At 44.3% G+C, this 19286-nt stretch overlaps 1 protein-coding gene across 4 annotated transcripts in view; it reads right to left on the bottom strand.

The window, feature by feature from the left end:
• CEP112 (centrosomal protein 112) overlaps positions 1 to 19286 on the bottom strand; it is a 2536355-nt gene that overhangs the window by 2239512 nt on the left and 277557 nt on the right. For all 4 annotated transcript variants that reach the window (XM_085617276.1, XM_085617275.1, XM_085617278.1 and 1 more), the window contains one exon: positions 8680 to 8767. In XM_085617276.1, the coding sequence (XP_085473402.1) occupies positions 8680 to 8767 (88 nt within the window). The remainder of the gene's footprint in view (positions 1 to 8679; positions 8768 to 19286) is intronic.

The raw sequence follows: 19286 nt of genomic DNA, 5'->3' as shown, positions 1-19286 counted from the left end.
TATGTTCTTAAAATGGATGAGGCGCAGACGATAGTTTGGGGAGAGGCATTTGCTTTGATTACAGTAATATAACCAATCGGCTCCGGAGATTTCGGCTCCCAGGTCATCGCCCCATGCAACGCTCGCCCGGTCAGTGGAGATAGGAGACGCTGCTAGTGTGTAAGCATAGATTTTAGAGACCAGTTTTTTAGGCGAGGAAGATGTATAGAGAAGATTGAGAGTGGCCATCGGAGGGGGAGGCTGGGGAAATGTGGAGTGAAGCTTCATGCAAACAGCTCTGAGTTGATAGTATAATAGAGTATCCATGGGGCCAGAGTCAGCGGCAAGCGAGAAGAATGTGTCCCCAGGGTAGAGGTCCGAGGCTGTGGAGAGGCCCAGATGAGTCTTGTGCTTGATTATCCCAGAAGAATGAAGTGGAGGAAAGGCGGGGTGGTGTGCGAGTGGCATATTGTTCTCAGAAAGCATGTCAGAGCCCGAAAATTTACGGAGCCCGTCCCAAGCCCAGCGCAGGGTCTCAACCGTGTCTATTTCAGTGCGGAGGAGTTTCGCCGGGGCGAATAGGGCAGTCGTGAGCGGCCACGGGGTGGCGAGATCAGCCTCTACCGCGACGTGAGGTTGAAACAGAGTGAGGTGAAGCCAGAAATGAAGAAAACTGGTTTGAGCACTGAGAGCATACAACTTGAAATCTGGGGCACCAAACCCGCCACGCGACATTGGAAGAGTGAGGATGCTGTAGGCAATTCGAGGTTGCCGATAGGCCCCAATTAGGGTGATGAGCAGAGAGCGAATCTTGCGAAAGAAGTGAGCGGTTAAAGGGATAGGAATATTGACGAATAAATATAGAAACTTTGGAAGCACCACCATTTTGGCGATGGCAATGCGCCCAGCCAAAGAAAGTGGCAGCCGGTTCCAGAGAGGGATCGTGTACTCGAACCAGTCCACTGCACGACCAAAGTTAACTTTCCAAAGTTCATCAATGTCCCTGCTCAACCAAATGCCCAAATATCTACTGGGCTCTGATGCCCACACAAGGGGATAGTCAGGAACAAAGGGTGTTGTGGTATCTGTAAGGGGGAAAAGTACAGACTTGTTCCAGTTGACCTAAATTCCGGAGTAGCCGCCGAAGCAAATCACCTCATGGATAAGAAACCCAAACTTACCTCTGCTTCAAACTTTGCTTTTATCATTGAATATATACACAGACATACAAACACACAAACACAGAAAAAGAAAGCAAGATCGATAGAACAAATAGAGGGCAATTTCAATCATGCAGCAGTTGCTGTAAACCCATCCAGGAGCACTCCAGGTAGCAAACACCACTGGAAGATTGATGAGGACTAGAGCAGTGGTAGATTTTCTTGGATTAAGGACTAGATCAAGGCAGTCAGCAGGTTATCTTGGATGTTGATGATGGAAGTTTCAGTCGAAACACTGGTTTGAAGGCAAGAGATAGCTGTTTTATTTCCGGTGAGTTAAATCAGGGGCAGTGCCTGCCTTAGGGCGTTGGGGTGTTGACCTACCCATATTTTGACCCTGGCCCCCTAATTAAATGTGAGTAATGTAAAACATTTTACATGCTTACATTCTGTTGGGCCGGGACGGTTGCAATATAGAGAGGCCTGAGGCGGGTCCTGGAACAGCCAGTGAGAGCCTGAGGAGAAAGGGCTTAACAATGTTATTGACAGACACGACAACGTCACTTACTAGTGTTGCTAGCACCTAGGGGCCAAGTGCGCATGTTGGGTTGGACTGCTGCCTCACTCCGGCCAACACAAAATGCACATTAGAGGCCGCTTAAAGTCTCCACCAGCTCATACTGGAGCCGGGGGTGACACAAAGCCACAGCCCCCGATCTCAGTGATGAGCGGCGAGGTTGTCTGCCCCAGCCAAGCCAGGTGCTGCTTGTAATATTGGTAGGAATGTTATGCATCGCGCGGATAGAAATACATTATGTGTTCTTTTGAAATGTGGCTCACGCATGGAGCGTCCACTAGATAGAGGTTTTAATGGTGATTGTCAGTTGCTGTTCGTTCATCTAGCTGGGCAGATGCTCCGTGTGTTGGGTGGAGTTTGGATCTTATATAAACTATTCAAACAAGATACGGCTATCTTGCAACCTTATTTCATTTGGCGACAAGCGGATTACACTCCACCCACATACCCACGCCTAGGATTTCGTGCCTCTTCAGGTTGTGGCGGACTCGGGTTCACCTATTACGATTTTAAGAGACACCACTTTCAACGATTTATGGAATGATCGAGTAAAATGAATACAATCTGACGTTAATCCAAAAGCCTTTGGAGAGAAAGACATGAATATGATTGGTTATTTTTCTGGTGTAGTACAGTGTCTAGGTGGAGAAACTGAAACAAAAATGTATGTAGCGGAAAAAGGGAATGAAAAGATTTAGCACGTATGGGTCTATACTTAGTATCAGGCGATGAAAATCCAATTAAAGTTGAGGAATTGCCTGTATGTAATATTGAATGTACTGTACCAGTGATGGACGCAAACATGTTGAAGAAAATAATCACAGAGTGCAAGCCTCTGTTTAGTGAACGAGTGTTAAAGGCGTTGAACACCACATTAGATTAGCGCCTGGGGCTCAACCAGTAGCACATAAAGTGCGTTCCGTCCCAATGAGTGTGAGAGATGAGCTGAAACTTACTTTACAAAGTTTGTGTGATCAAGGCATTATTAAGGCTACAAATTCATCACAGTGGGTGGCACCCACTGTTGTCGCGCGCAAAAAGACTTTCAAGCTCAGGCTTTGTACTGGCTTACGCGCACTTAATAAAAATATAATTGTGGATTGCCACCCACTGCCTAGAATCCACGAATTATTGGCGAATCTGGGAGGAGCCAAATGGTTCTCATTGATAGACTTGAGATCAGCTTATCACCAAGTTGCATTGACAATAGATTCCCAAGAGTAGACAATGTTTGTGACCCTTTTCGGGGCGTACAAATTTCTACGCCTTTCATTCGGCCTCGCGTCGGCTGGTAGTGTGTTCAATAAGCTGATGGATACGCTATTCCATGATATCAAAGGTGTCCAAGCGTATTTGGATGACATTCTAATATATGCCAAATCATTTGAAGAACACAATGACATATTAAAACATGTACTTTCTATTTTGAGGTCTAAAGAAATGACAGTAAGATCTGACAAATGTAAGTTCGCTGTTCAAGAGTTGGAATATTTCGGACACACTGTATCAAAGCATGGGATTAAGCCAACATTTTCTGTAATTAGGGCAACTGAAGAAGCAAGGGCTCCCATGCAATTTATTGATCTATGTTAGTGTTTTAATATGTATTGTATCTTATCTTTTTATTTTTCTGTAAGGGGGAAGGTGGTGTAATATTGGTAGGAATGTTATGCATCACGAGGGTAGCGCGCGATGCTTTAGAAATGCATTATGTGTTCTTTTGAAATTTGGCTCATGCATGGAGCGTCCACTAGATAGAGGTTTGAATGGTGATTGTCAGTTGCTGTTTGTTCATCTAGCTGGGAAGACGCTCCGTGTGTTGGGTAGAGTTTGGATCTTAAATAAACTCTTCAAACAAGATACGACTATATTGCAACCTTATTTCACTGCAGGAGCAGAAGGAGCAGCGTCAGGATTGACTTAGAGACTAAGAGTCTCTGGTAGTGTGTGCACTTGATACAGCGTGGGGCTGGGAGGAGGCTGTCTCTCTCTCTCTTCACTTTTCATGCAGCAGGCACGAAGAGAGACAGGCTGCAGCGTTCGTTGAACACTGCACATTACTTCCCTTCCTCCCTCCATGCATCTGTCTCTCCTTCCTCCATGCCTCTATAGTTCTCTTCCTTCCTTTACTCCTTCCATGCCTCTACCTCATGCTTGTTTCGTTTATCCCCTCCATGCCTCTATCTCTCCATTTCTTTCTGCTCCCTCATTCCTCTTCCCTGTGCTTCAACACTCTCTCCTTTCGCTCCTCATTTCTTGCTTCTTATGTTTTCTTTATTACCCCTCCTTTCTCTTGTATGTACTACCTGCCTGCTCCACCTCCTCCTTTCATTGCATGTTTGTGTCCTCCTGTGTACAAGACAAAGATGCCCTTTTCTCTGGGTTCTGATAGTTTCCCCCAGCCACTGAGTTCAGGCATTGGATGGGAACATATGTCTAACTTTTGCCTCTCTGCTGTACACAAAGCTGAGCTACACAGAGAGAACGGGCACAAACTGCGATCGGTATAAAACGCAAAACAATCAAACTTTCCCCGTTCATAGAAAAAAAACAATAAGCCTGCCTGGACAAATTCGTGAAAGGTTGTAAATTTGCAGTGAGACGATTAAAAGGCAGGCAGCCCTCTCATGCACCTGGTGTGGAGTGGGCCCTGCACATTCCTCTCTCTCTTTCTCAACCTGCCCCAATCTCCGTTCCTGCCTTGCACAGTGTGCTCTTGGGCTCACGAACAACAAGCTTCAGGCTCTGAGCATTTCACAATGCACAATAGTTTATGTGAATCCATGAGCCTATCGCAATATATTGCTGGCTCAATGCAAACAAAAGTGTATGTTTCTCCTGCAGACAGTGGACAGATAAGACAACCATGTGTGCAGGTAAGATAATTACAAACCTTGCGTCTACTGTAAAATGTGCGCACTACAGTAACTAAAATATTTTAATTCTATAAAATATGGAGTATTTTTCATGTGTTGAAATATTTCAAGTCTACACTATCTCAATTGCTTTATAAACCGTCCTGCAATCAAATATGCTTTAACCCCTTGGGTGCGGGTTTATTTCCCACGCTGTGCGGGAGAAATAAACGGTGGGCGGGATTACGACGGCTCCCGGCCGTCGTGCGCACACGCCCACGCCCACCGTGATGCATGACGACTGGAAGCCATCGTGTGCATACAAGGGGTTAAAATGCATGACTTTGCCACTCTTTTTTCAAATTTTCTCGGGGGAGAACCCCCGATGTGCTCACTTGGTTTGCTCACAACGCAACACATATCAACAACTTTAACACCCCCCACCATTTTTAAATTTCACCAGCCGCCACTGAACTCTATGTTGGGTAATTATCAAAGACTCAAGTATTCTGGCTGGATAGAGGAAGCCAGATATAGGAAGGTAGATGCCAAGAGATCCTAGGTTCACATTGTGCTTCTTTACTTCAAAAATGGGGTTATTAGATTGTGTAAGTGTGTCACTGATAATTCTCCAAGTGGAAGAGTGGCACTGACATATTTAGTTTTGTTAGGAATATGAAAGAGCTGACTGACAAGTGTTCGAAGTCCCTGGAATTACAGATTTCATAGGGTGGTACCATATGTTTAGGGCTTTCATAACCTTGCCTATTTCCTCTTAGATTGTGGAGAATTTGTCAAATTTGTTGGTGCAAGTGTTTGTATCAGAAGTGGGTACAAGGTGTGGAGAAATAGGCTACACTAAGTTGGCTCTAAAGATGACTATTTTGTCCCAAAAATGTGGCATGAGATTGTCGCATAACTGGTGAGATGGGGCACAGAGGGCAGTGGGGAAGGAAAGGTTAACATTTCCTTCTAAATCTTGAAGAGCTGTTTGGGGGAATAGAATCTTTGTTTCTGAATGTTAAAATTCTAAGACAGGACCGGAGGCTCAGATTATGCTCAACTCTTCCTTTTTTTCCCGCTCAGCAGCCTTATCAACTTCACAAATACTCGAAGACTACAAATCCAATGAGTTTTTGTATCAGAACAACAGTAACATCCATAGAGGCAGTCCCATATAAACAATAACAGGGAACAGCACTTCCGCTGCTCTGCAGCCAGTTACGTGCCTTTCCTTGCTATTGCTTATTTTGCCTGTATGTTTTTTATGTGCCTACCTTGTTGGGTGTGGTAGCTTGAGGGTCGTTTCCCAATACATAAGTGATCGCGCTACCACGGTATTTCCCGGAGTCGGGACTCCAGCATTTTCTTCCTCAGGTCGGGCCCACCCATCAGGGAGGCCCTCACCACAAATCTCCTTCGCTCAGTTCATCAATATCCGACAGGGCAGCGGTTGATTGAGGGATTTATATCTTTCACTTTAGGATTCAAGGACACTAGGGATGCTGGGGATTCCCTTTTCAGCGTATTCGGCTGACACCTCAGGAGTTCAGGGCGCAGTGCACTCCGAGCCTGATAGAGAGCGGGGCACTCGCTCGCTCGTTCAGGACGAGAGTGGAATCCCTCTCACATTCCTGTCATTCTTTGGCATCGTGCTGGGCTGCTTCTGCCTCACACGCATTCCACGAGTGAGCGCACGTGTTTGGAAGCAGCACCAGGGATTCCTCTCAGTTTCTCTTCTTCGTTGTCATTAAGCCTTTATTCCTCATTGTCATTACCGCTTAATCTGCACATCTGCTCCAAAGTGCGGTTTTGCCACAGAGTGTGTTTCCCCCTTCACTCCAGCCTAACTCGTAGCCAGTGTACTTCAACCCTAAACAAGCCTTGGCTAATCTAAGCCGGATTTACCTTCATTCTCCATTGTCCGGTGTGCCTTTCTTCCAACATTTCACTTCCTCACCATGGCAGGCAAATTCCTGGTTTGGGAGCTCGCGGATGAGGAGCACCCATTGCGCCCTATCCATGTGGAGCTTGTGGATGCGATTGACGCATTCCTAGTGAGAGCAGTCTCCTCGGCTCTTGAACCCCTAAGCCGCAGAATCATTGAACTTACAGTCAGGAGAACCGTGGTACCCTCGTCAGAGGAGGACAGGAGGGAACTCTCTTCTGGCACAAGTGGCCCCTCCAAGAGTAAAAGCAAGGGCAAAGCATGCGCAGACCCCCCTAAGACCACCTCTTCTCCAGATGCATTTGGAGGCTGCGCCAGGCCTTTCTAAAGAGGTGTCATGATGACGACGCCCAAGAGGATTGGAGATTCCTGCCCCCAAGATGAGGCAGAAGACAATACTGGGGTAGATACTGACGTAGAACGTGACTCGGACAATGAGCCAGGCCCGAGTAGACCCTGGCGCCCAGAAGGAGGCACCAAGAAACTCTGGCTGGATGCACCTAAACGAATGATGCCCCAGATACATAAGGGATGCTGAATCCTAAGGACAGTTATCACCACCGCTCTGCGGATTGGATACCGGCGTGGCCAGCCGCATCAGAAAGCCGATGGACCAAGGGGTCCGCAGCAAACTGAAGGCAGAGTGTCCCTGGCCTACCCTAGTGTATAAGGTGGCTCACACCCCAGAAATTGATGCCGGAATTGCCACAATTATTACGAAATTGATCAAAGACCAAAAAAAGGGTCTAGACTGCTCATGGTGGTCTTGCCAAGATAAGTGCCGGATATCCTGGGGCTACTCACTAAAATTCTAGACATGGCGGAGGACACCAGAGAAACTGGCCATTTCATTGATCCTGTGATACTCTCGGGCGGGGCCCAAAGGACCTTATGTTTCCTCGGAAATGCAAATTGTGCATTATCAACGGAACGTCGATGTTCTCTGTTGATTAAGATTGAGTCCAGACTTGGTGAATTAGCCACCATGGAAGCTAGCCCGTGGCGAACGGAAGCCTCTACGGTGAACTGTTCATAAAAGAACTATCCCGGTTTGTGAACACTTTCTCCTCTCTTGATAAAGCACAGCAGTCTATCCAGAAAGTTTATAGTCAACAAATTTTCGGAGGAGACGGAATAGGTAGGGGGTGCTCCTCTGGCCGGGCATTCATACCAACCCCCACAGGCTCCAGACTAAACGTTCCATGCAGTTGCAGGACGAGAAGTAGTTCGGGGGTTCTTCCCCTTGAGAGGCCGCGACATGGCGGAAAGGGCAGCTTTCGCGGAGCCAACAACGCACCAGGAGATGTTACTGGTAAGGCATACCCTTTCTTCCCTACAAGGGGTGGGGGGAAGGTTGCAGTGGTTCGTGCACAAGTGGGCAGAGGTCACACAGGATGCTTGGGTTCTACAGACAGTCACCGGGTTTCACATAGAATTCCACAGTAGACCGTTCCAACTGTCTCGACCCCGACCATTGGTCTTTTTGCGGGAGGGATCACAAGTGGTAGACACAAAGGTAGCAGATCTCCTCCAAAAAGGGGTCATCGCGCATGCGTCCCCCCATCCCCAGGCTTTATCAGCAACTTTTTCCTGATCAAAAAGAAAGACAAAGGGTTCAGGCAAGTGATCAAACTTTAAGGTTTCAATTGGTGGGTAGTTTACCGCCACTTCAAAATGGAGTGGGTACATCTTCTCAGAGATGTCCTATTACCAGGCGACTGGATGGTTCAGTTCGACCTGAAAGAAACAAATTTGACAGTACCAATCTCCCCCACCAACCCCCACAGGCGCTTCCTTCAATTTCAGTGGAACGGCCTTCTTTATGAGTTCACCTGTCTTCCGTTAGGTTCGTCCTCAGCATCATGGTGCTTTACCAAGCTGTTGAGACCAGTCATTGAATGGCTACGAGCACGGGTGTATGCCTCATAGTTTACCTGGACAACATCCTTCTGATGCACCAGGAGAAGGAGGTGTTACTTACCCAACTTCAAATGGCTCAAGCTCTGTTGCAGGACCTAGGATTTATCCTGAACGTCGCCTCCGCGTCCTTAATAGAATTTAAACTTTTCTTCACGACAGCTAGGAAATTTTACATTCTCACTTACTTAATCATTTAGCACAAATTAATGTCAGAAAAGTAAACGGAGTTAAAAGCCTTACCAAGGTAACATTTTCGTCATCCGATTTATGGATTGAGCTCATAGAGTGAGATCTTGGTGGTAGCTTCCCACTGTACGAGTATCTTTGCCTGTTAGAAAAATAGAGAGTCTTAACTCATTATACTGGATAGAACATGTGCCCAATAAATCATATAGACTGCCCATACAGACAGAAACCTGGCTTAGAATATAACACATAACCGAAATCATATTTCCAAGTATAACAGGATATTACACTAGAATATAGTACAAAACAAATGCAGCAATGCAGGAAAATAATCTTAGAATTTAGAGTTATTTTTCTATGAAGGAGAAACTAAGTTTTTTGTGGAAAGTCACAATAATAAATCCCTGAATAACGCCCACTTTATCAAACGGGATCTTCCTTAATCTCTCCCACAACATTATCCGTGGTACTTTTAATGCTGGATATACTTCCAAAATTAATCAATATAGCATTCAAGCTGAGTTTTCTTTTCCCTTCAGACTATCCAATATCTAGACTTGGCTCGTCAAGGAAATATTCAAGCAATAGCACTGAGGAAATTTGAGTAACCCTACTCAATTGTTAGAACTATTAGCTTTCGAATAAGGATTTGTCAATATTATGTTCTCTCATATTAAACATTTAATATAGCCATGACATGGTTTGCAGTTTTATGGGACATGACTTCACATTCCGTTGCTTCCCAAATTGCAGCACTAGTTGCAATTTAACATTAAACACTAAGAAACCCAAAATGTCTGATTTTGCTTTAAAGGGGGACATCAAACCCTGCATTGCTAATAATCACCAAAAGTAAGCATTTCAGAATGGCCCTCTGGCTGATGCCAGCTTCGGCTTTGAAAATTACCTGTTACCAAAGCTATGCAAAATTTTAATTAGGAGTCATTTACCCCACCTACATGGGTGATGTAAAATGTGCAATGCCAAAGTTACTTGTGATGTTTTGTACTTAAAAAAGTAAACAAAACACATCACTTCCTTCATGTGGCTCCTTGTTCAGAATTCCAAGCTGCCTTATAATTCCCAATAAGGGCTCATATGAAGTTTCAAGTCACGGCAGGGCTTGAGGAAGCTGGATACATTATCTCAAATGTATCCCTCTATCACTCGGTGTGCACGGATTAAAAGAATGGTTCATGCTCTGGCAAGCCAAAGATGAAGACCCAAGGACCTAGAGTTTGGGAGCCGGCCTGCAGTGTCACAAAGTGCTCCGGACAGGGTCCTGCAGGCCTGGCAAGACCTCTCCTGCCTGCCCGGGTAAAGAATCTCTGACTGGGCCATGTGTCAGATCAGGTGCAGGGATAGAAGATCCTGGCCCTGGGCTTCATACTCTGGCCTGTTGTGTCATAAAGTGCCCAGGACAGGGTCCCACAGGCCCGGTAAGGCTTCCACACCCTACTCAGGTTCAGAAGCTTTGACCGGGCCCCACGTCAGAGCTCCAGCAGGCCTTGGGATGGAGGTTCCTGGGACTAGGCTCCCCTCTCCAGCACACCATGTTGCAAGGTGCCCGCTATGGGGTCCCGCAGGCCTGAGAAGTTCTTCCCTGTATGCTCATGTGAAGAAGCTCTGACTAGGCCTCAGATCAGAGCTCCAGCATGACTAGGGGATGAAAGCTGCTGGCCCTAGGCTCTGTTCCTCAGCCTGCTGTGTCATAAAGTGCCCAGGACAGGGTCTCACAGGCCCCAGAAAGGCTCCCTGTCTGCTGGGTTCAGAATCTCTTACTGGGGCCCTGATCAGATTTTTGGCAGACCCAGGGGTGAAAGTCCCCAGCCGGGCCTTTGTTCTCTGACCCGCAAACTTACAAAGTGCCCAAGACAAGGTCCGACAAGCCTAGAAAGTTCTACCCTGCGTGGGTTAAGAAGCTCTGACTGGGCCCTGGATCAGCGCTCTAGCAGGCAGATGGGTGGAAGCCTCCGTCACTGGGCTCCAATATTTAACCTGCTGTGTCCCAAGGTGCTCAGGAACAAGGTTCCACTTAATGGGGCAGGTCTTCCCAGCCTGCACAGGCCGCAGGCCACTGGTCAGAACTCTGGAGGGCCCAGGGATAGTAGCCCCTGGCCCTAGCCACCCTTCCCAGCCCGCTGTGCCACTTAGACTGCTGGGGTGGGGTCCTGCAAGTCCAGGCAGGGTTCCTCTGCTTGGCTGGGAGAAGATGCGCCTACCGGGCCCCAGATTATAGCTCTGTGAAGCTGCCCGACAGCCCTATGCCTGAGGCCCCAAGAACCCAGCCCAGGGTGCCCCTAACCCTTCCAAGAACAAGCAAAAACTGATTCTTAAGAAATGGGGAGACCAGATGACAATCTTTTAAGCCCAGCCATCTGGTCGTTCTTAACCCGGCCATCTGGTTGCACGTGCCAAAGAAATGATTGGGGCGCCTAGATGTCCTGATATTTGCTCATCTGACTCTTTGAGCCCAGCTCGAGCTCCAGCCAGTTGGACACATTGTCTGGAATGTCCCCCTCTGTCACAGTTTGTGCATGGTTTACATGAAAGGCAGGTAGTCTTCCTCCGGATTAGTAGGGACCTTCTTGTCATCCGGTTGTTCTACCTGGGTGCCACAAGGGCCCAGGCGAGCCTGCCCCAGGCCAAGGGCTGGTCTGTTGCTGCCTTCCAGCCCTGTCCAAAGGGACTCTTCCTCCAAGCCTGCCTTTCCAGAGCACAAGTTGGGATGCAAAGCTGATATCACCATGCAGCATGGCCTGCTCAGGGACGGTTTAGGAAGCCCTGTACTATGATTGATCAGGCATAGTTAGCAAGCTGTGGCTGTTGCTTGAAGCAAAGAAGGCAAACTTAGTAGTCAGACTCAGCTGCAAGCAAAGAGGACCACCTCGCCTGGACTGTCAACTCGAGTGTCTGTCTTTTGTGGAGGCCACCCAGCAGAGCAAAGGCCAAGCCGCCTAATGGTCTGAACAGAGTGCATGAAGTTGGGTGGAGCTAGTCCTGGATCGCACATGGAGATCTGGGTCCTGTGTGCCTCTCCATTGTCCTTTTCCACACAGCACATTTCCGCAATAGCTCCAAACAACCTCTTTGTGGGGTATCCTGGCTTCCAAGGCCAGCGCTTTTGTGTCTTGTTCGGGTGGCTCCTCTCCCTTCAATTTCCATGGAGGTGGTTGGGCCCGCCAGTGCTTGTTTGACTGTCCTGTCCCCTCAGTCCTCTTGCAGGGAAGTAGAGGCTCCCACAGCAGGCTCCCTAGAGATGTGAATGTAAGTTCAGGATGGGCATTCTGCTCCTCCTCCCATCTGGTAGGCATAGTTACCTGGTTGATCCTGCCAGTAGCATATGCTTGTCTAAAAGATTAGGCCATGCACCTGTTAGTACACATGGTTAATACCGTGAAACTGCGAATGGCTCATTAAAGCAATTATGGTTCATTTGCTTGCTTCATCTTTTACTTGGATAACTGTGGTAATCCTAGAGCTAATACATGCTGACGAGTGCTGACCTCCTGGAATGTGTGCATTTATAGACCAAGTCCAATACGGGCTTGCACAGCTGCTTTGGTGACTTAGGATAACCTCAGGCTGATCGCACGTCCCTGTGATGGCGACAATACAAACAGATGTCTGCCCTATCTCTGATTCCGGAGAGGAAGCATTTGAAATGGTTACAACATCGAAGGAAGGCACCAGGCATGCAAATGACCCACTTACGACTAAAGAGATATTGATGAAAAATAATAATACAGGACTCTTTTGAGGCCCATTAATTTAAATAAATACACTTTCAATAATTTAACGAGGATCCATTTAAAGGCAAGTCTGGTGCCAGCAGCCGCAGTATTTCCAGCTCCGATAGTGGATATAGTGCATAATAAATTTGCTGTACTTTCCTCCCACCAGGGCAAAGGGGACCCCAGCCTATAGGCATGGCTCCGGGCGGATGCCTAAGCTGGGGGACTCTGGGCAAGCCTTGGCACCCACTGACCCTAGTGAGTGGCCGATGGCTGATGTGCAGGTGGGGCAATCCTCACCCATTGCCAAGGACTTGGTGGCCATGATCCTTGTGGCCAGGCAGGGACTTAAACACTGGTCTAGAGCAAGAACAAATTGTCTTGCCATCCAAAATGGGTTGGAAGCTATTAAGCACTTTTAAAAAAACAAGTAAAAATAAAAAGAAGGACGTCACACAGGTATGTTACACAAATCGTTAGTAAAGCTGCTCCCACGAGACCCCTTGTTCTGTACCAGCGTAACTAGGCAGCTGTCCTAACAGACTCAGCTGTTCTCTTCCATTCCTAGTAAATCAACAAAGTCAGATGACAGACCATGTCAAAGGGTGTACGGAGATACAGAAAACTGCAGAACCTCTTAATCTCTTAGTAAACCTTTGGGTGGGTGCTATCAAACTATAGAAAAATTATCTTTCAGTGATCTAGGCCAAAAACGTACTTTCTATTCGAGCAGAAGTATTTTTGCATTCACCCTTTCATAACTGTGAAACATAAGAGCATCAACTGATTTGGTCGACATCATGTAATACAATTAGCTTCAAAGACATGGGCCATCTTCTAGCCGATTTTGTGAAGCTGAAACAAAATGGATCTATTTCTATGGATCTGGAACCTGCTCTGGCTTATTTCATTTTTATGTTCGATATTTGCTAAAGTGCACACCTAACTTCAAGCAACAACAGAGAACATTAAGTGCACAACAATTCAAATATCGGGTGCTCTACATTATCGTGTGTATGAAGAATTGCTTAACCAGATCACAGCAACCATGATGTGATGAGGAGTGTGGACATTGATAGGCACATGTAATTGGGACCATGCAATTATTGTTTATATCACACACATTTACACACTACGCAGTTAAACAGCTTTTGATACAAAAAGAAAAAAGAGAATTGCCCTAAACAGAATATTTTATTTTCCGATCATCTGTTGAAGCCAGGAATAGAACCCAGGTCTTTGTGGTATCTACAGGAGGCCAAAAAGTTAGCGGATATCAGTGTACAAGGGGGATAATACTTAAGAATTTTATCTGAAGGTATACTAGTACAGTGCTACTGATACATATATATACCAAGCAAAGTAATTTGAAGACAATTCGCTTTGCTACTAGTAGCCAAAGAAGTAATTTAATCCCTGCTGAAAAAATATCAAATTTCCTGATGTGTAGAAACAGTCAGGCGGCTGCGTTCATTTGCATCTAAAGCGTATATTTACATGTGCAGAGATCTTTGTCAAATTAACAGAGATCCCCGCCTAGAAAAGACAGGAGAGGCAGAGGCAGAAGTGGAGATTTTTTAATAGCATTTTGCAGTGTCTAAGTAGTACTACTGTAGAACGTACATACTTCAAAATGCAGTTTGTGAATAGGCCCCACAGTATTCAACTAGCCAGAACTGACCTAAACGATTATAACGCTATGTCTGATACAATGGGCTCACTCCAGAACCAGCTGAGCAGTTTTCAAAGTTTACTGTATTGAATGAGGCTGACCGATAAAATACAAAGAGCAGTGATAACTCATCTTTGTCTGCAGCTTCTATAATGTCGTCCAAGTGCAAAGCCAGAGGTCGGTAATTTTTTTATGTCCTCTCTATCTAATATTAGGCAAAGTGGGATGATTCCCAGTTGTAGTTATTGGTTGATGATCGCTTGGGACGTTATCTTATCTTGGGCCATGTTATTAGCCATTAATGATGGTATGAAGTCATATTTTCAATATATTAATAACATTTCTTTCACAAGGAACATCATTTCATCATCCTCTACTACATAAAAGTAGAGTGAAAGTTGGGGGTTAGGTTTACTACTTTCCTTCAGGACAGTGTTAGTAACTGGGATATGAAGTTGTGCCTGGGCTACAGATCACTGAATATCCTAAATTATTTTTATAAGAAAAGTTGCTAAATTATTTTGTTTCTTCCAAAAGAAGCAACAGAAAGGGGTAATGAACATGATACGATAGCAAATGATTATATGATATGAGAATAATATATTGACCTGTTATTAAAGCATAACATTTTTGCTATTAATATATATATATATATATATTTTTAATATAGCCTTTTTGCAGTTCTGGGATTTTGCCTTTAGTACGTAAAATTCTCCAGGAGTTTATTTTTCCATCATTTTAGTCTCAGGATTTCGACACTGTTTTTTGAAATTCCCTCGAATGGAGTTGAGGGAATTATTTTCAGTTTTTGTTTATTTAAAAAAGGGACGCGGTGTTTATTGTCACACATATATTTATGACACCTTAGAAAATGATTAAATAATTTGTGTAGATTGTACCTCACATTACTTATGAATGTAGGAAAAGGTGATCTGGCCAACCCACTTATTAATCCCCACACATAGATACAAAATGAGACTGGCAGAATGTTTCTTGACATTCATACATTTATTTATGTTATTTACATAGCGCTACTCTTTCTCCCAAAATATTCTTCATAATAACCAGTTAGCAAAGGAATGTAGTATTGTATATAAAACATACCAGAAAACCAAGAGAGCCTTTACCCTTAAATGTTGGACATCATGAAAAAGAAGAAATTATAACACTTACAGAAAATATATACCTTAAACTCGACTTGGAAAGAATGTGTTATTGTCATGACTGCAGCATCTAGGTGTCGAGACCAAGGTACCATACGCAATTCCATTATTCCAGGGAGTCATAAAACAATTTAAGTAGCTCAAAGCTGTGGGCTTTCAACTAGGGCCACCTTCTCTTGTGCTCCTGGGTACTTCTCCTCACCCCTGCAGCTTCAAAATGGCAATCACCTCTCTCAGTTTGCAGCTGTCTTTTAAAGCAACTTAGAAGGTAGCCCAATTAAGATTTTCATTCTATTTTCTTTTGGTTTTTGAATATGTCTCTCTTCCTTTGCTTCTACCTGATTTTTCCAAACTGTTTTGGTTCAGGTTCTGTGATAGTTGATGTAATTTTCTTTTACTGTTCTTTTGCTATACAAGGGCTTTAGTCTGGTTGGAGGGAGCCTCACGACAAAGCGTTGTTCCTGCGGTTGGTTCCTCACTCCCTCCACTTTCTGATCCTGACTCTTCTCTCCAGTAGAATTCCATTGTTGGTTTCTTGGTTTATGGTTTTCTTCAGTCCTTTGAAGTCTTTATCCTGCAAGGAGGTTTTTTACGCCTTTGGCCTTTTCCTCTTGAGAAGATAGCAGCTTCTCGAGGACACTTGCCTACCACATAATCCAGAGTGTGGTAACATTGTGGATTCAGGAAATGGGTAGCCTTACCTTAGGCAGTCGAAGACCAGGATTTCGATTGCGGGTAAGCTTCCTGACCTGGACTTTTTCTTCGGCTGTGCACTAAGCTTGGTCTCAACAAACAAATGGAATCAAATCATAAGTATTAAAAAAAAGTACAGATGTGTGAATTGTAGGTAATTATCAAACTGTCATGTCAGAAATCTAGCTCCTCTATTGGTATTGTATTGAAGGCAGCGATTTAGATACATACATTGCTATGTTAGCATAAGCGCATTAGATGTTAGAAAGCCATCTTGTCACTTTTGCTGCTTTAGCACACGACACTGCAGATACATGTTATTATTTGAAAACTGCTTGCTTGCCTTTTCTTCACATGAGAACTGTCTGTTGTTCACATCACTAGACGTGCACTGCGACCTTGGTCTGAACATTGTGTGAAGAAACAGTCTGGGTCGCCAGACAATGCATGTTTTTGAGTTCAGGTTGATCGGCCCAGTGGCGTAACGAAACTTGAGGGGGCCCCCCTGCAAAGCACATGGAGGGGGCCCCCCGCGGCGGCCCGTCACACCACCTACCACTTTGCCCTACCACCCAGAAATCTAGTATATTTTGATTTTAAACCTCCAACATTTAAATGAAATGCCTCTATATTGTCTCTCTAAGTTCTAATGAGAAAGTAGTAAACGCTCTTAACATACAAGCTATGCCATTTGTAACAATACTGTCAAAAGCAGATTATTTAACTGAGGCAGCAATCAGAAGAATGCCAAGGAGCGATCCTATTGTCTCAGGAACTGCCTATGGCTGAAGAACAAGCAACAACTATGAAGGGTCTGAAATAGAATTGACATTAATGGACAACAACTTGAAACTTTGAAAGACAAACCCAAACCTGCAATTCCATAAAAACTCGACTGACAATATACACGAGAAGTACACAAGATATAACTCAGTATTGTGCGAAAGTTAAGAGAAATAGACTGGTGAATTATCTGCATGCCATGTGTAACATTTTCATAATTTCAGTGTAATTATGAGTGACATTTCAACGACTGAGTGACACTTTCTTGCGAGCACAATTAAGCAATGAAGACGATCAACACATATAAATATCAGAAATAACACCACAAAGACCATTCTGGTCAAAACACGTCAGTCTTTTGAATAAACTTTTGATTAAACTATTACGGCAACTATATCTCTGAATAGAATACGAGCTTTCCTCTGTGTGTTACCACGATGCAGTGCTGTTTGCTTTTTTATAGTGGGACATGCTCCCACTGCTGTGCACCAACACTGACAGTGACAGGTGGATGCGATCGGAAGACTGTAGTCCTTTCATATATACATACTTATAGCCTTTCTTTCATGCATCCTTCAATCATTATATCCATGGATCAATCTACACATTATTTAAACTATTCATCCTTCACTCTTCCCAATCTATCTATTCTTCACCCTTCAATTCATTCACCATTTAACCTATTGATCTTTCACTCTTCCATCCACCATTCCAAAATCCCCTTTATCAATTCTTCCACTACTCTATTAATTAATTCTTTCATCATTCCTTTCACCCTTACATCCTGACTTTTCTCCCTTATTTCCTTTCATGCTTCATTCCTTCCAGTCTTTCTTTCATATACCCATCTTCTATTTCACATCCTTAATTTTTCTTTCGCTCATAATCACTTTTTCTATTTGTCCCTTTATCAAGGTGTTTCCGTTAATTTCTCTTTCTCTATTTCCTTGCTCCATATCAGCCTACCACCTACAATCATCACTCATGATATTGCCTAACAGTATTATTCATGAGCACCTTGTATGCAGGGCTGAGAGAAAAGACCCAGAAACACAGGAGTAGATTGTTAGTCAGAGGGGATGTAGGGCGGGGCAGGAATGCTGGCACAAAGGGATTTTAGGGTTTGAAATAGTATAACATTTTGAGAATGACAGCCATAGTGAAATTGCTAACTAGACCCCTAGTTTATAAAATGTAACTAAAATGTACAAGTCACTTTTATTTGCCAGTTAAATATGGGATGGAAAACATATTGCTAGAAGCAAAGTTGTGCTGAGTTACAGCAATGGCATAATAGTTATCTGGTGACATACCAGTGTTTGAGTTATACACACAGGCATTTTTATGCATCACTTAAAGTATTTTACGCTATTACAAGTACGATTCCCAAGCCCATAAAATATACGAGGTTGTTGCAAACTTTTGTCATTAACAAATTTGATTTATGGGCATTGATTGGCTAAAAACATAAGATCCCAAAATCATCCATTCATCTGAATTTTACCATTTTTTTCAAACTTTAACTGCTAAAAGCTAATCCTTGACATCTGTCCAGTTGCTCCCTCCTTGCCGTACGCCATATGTTTATTTATGTGCAGTAAGTTAGAGCCCATGGTGTTTTCAGTTATGACCGTCCCTCCCCCCGTGATGGTTTTTGTGCAGTATAGGGGTCTCTAGTGTGTGATTATGTACAGTGTGTAAAGCCCTATTGTCTCTTGAAGGTGGTGTTTAGGGATATCTGGCCTCTGTATGTACCATGAGCGTATGAAGGAATGGACCTTCGCATTCAAACAGATATACTGCTAAAGGAAAATATCCATTCTACGCTTACCTATAGCGCAATAAGCAAAGGTCTACATTTTGGCATGCACGTTACTGGTGGAAAGAGCATTTAGTATCTAATATGGGGAAGCTTTTCTTATACACAGTGTTTGCAGAGATGTTCTTAGTGTTTTCCTATATAGGTTTACTATTCTAGTGTTCATGGCATAAGCATCCTTAGTAAATAGATTCTAAGTGCTTGTGTTGCTTTGTTAGATGGGTTTTCGTATTTGTATATGCATTGTTGGCACAGTGTCCATGCATTGTTGGTATAGAGCCTTCATGCTAGAGTGTATGCAGTGTTGGTGATCATTCTTTTCGGGTATGTGCATTGTTATCAAAGAGCGGTCGACCTCGAAACTGGGGAACCGGGTTTGAGTCTCGGCAGGGACCCTCAACATCCTGTGATTCTGGGTAAATCACTTCATATCCCCGTGCCTAACAAAAAAATGAATGCATCCGTCTGTGACGCATTCCGGTGCTTATGTAAAGCGCTCTGATGCCTTCGAGTCGAGTTTGCACTATATAAAACTAGGGGAAAAAAGCCTTTTAGTGCCTTTTGGGTTATTGCAGACGTGCTTCTCTGTTGTGCATCTGCTTTGTTGGTGTTCACTGCGCTTACTGCCTGTGTGTATGCGTGTTATTTGCAAAGCACCTCTTGATAGTTTATATACGATGTTAGTTCATTTGAGTTGCATCAACAAAAAGACTTAAAAGATCGAAAGTTTCTTGTGCATTTATGATTCTAAGACTAGTAGGAGCAAGTAGTTTGAACAGCATCTCGTTCAAATCAAA

Source organism: Triturus cristatus, chromosome 7 (genome assembly GCF_964204655.1).
Source record: "Triturus cristatus chromosome 7, aTriCri1.1, whole genome shotgun sequence".
NCBI lineage: Eukaryota > Metazoa > Chordata > Amphibia > Caudata > Salamandridae > Triturus > Triturus cristatus.
Note: the sequence above shows the minus strand (reverse complement) of the source record. Positions and strands in the feature narration are given on the sequence as shown.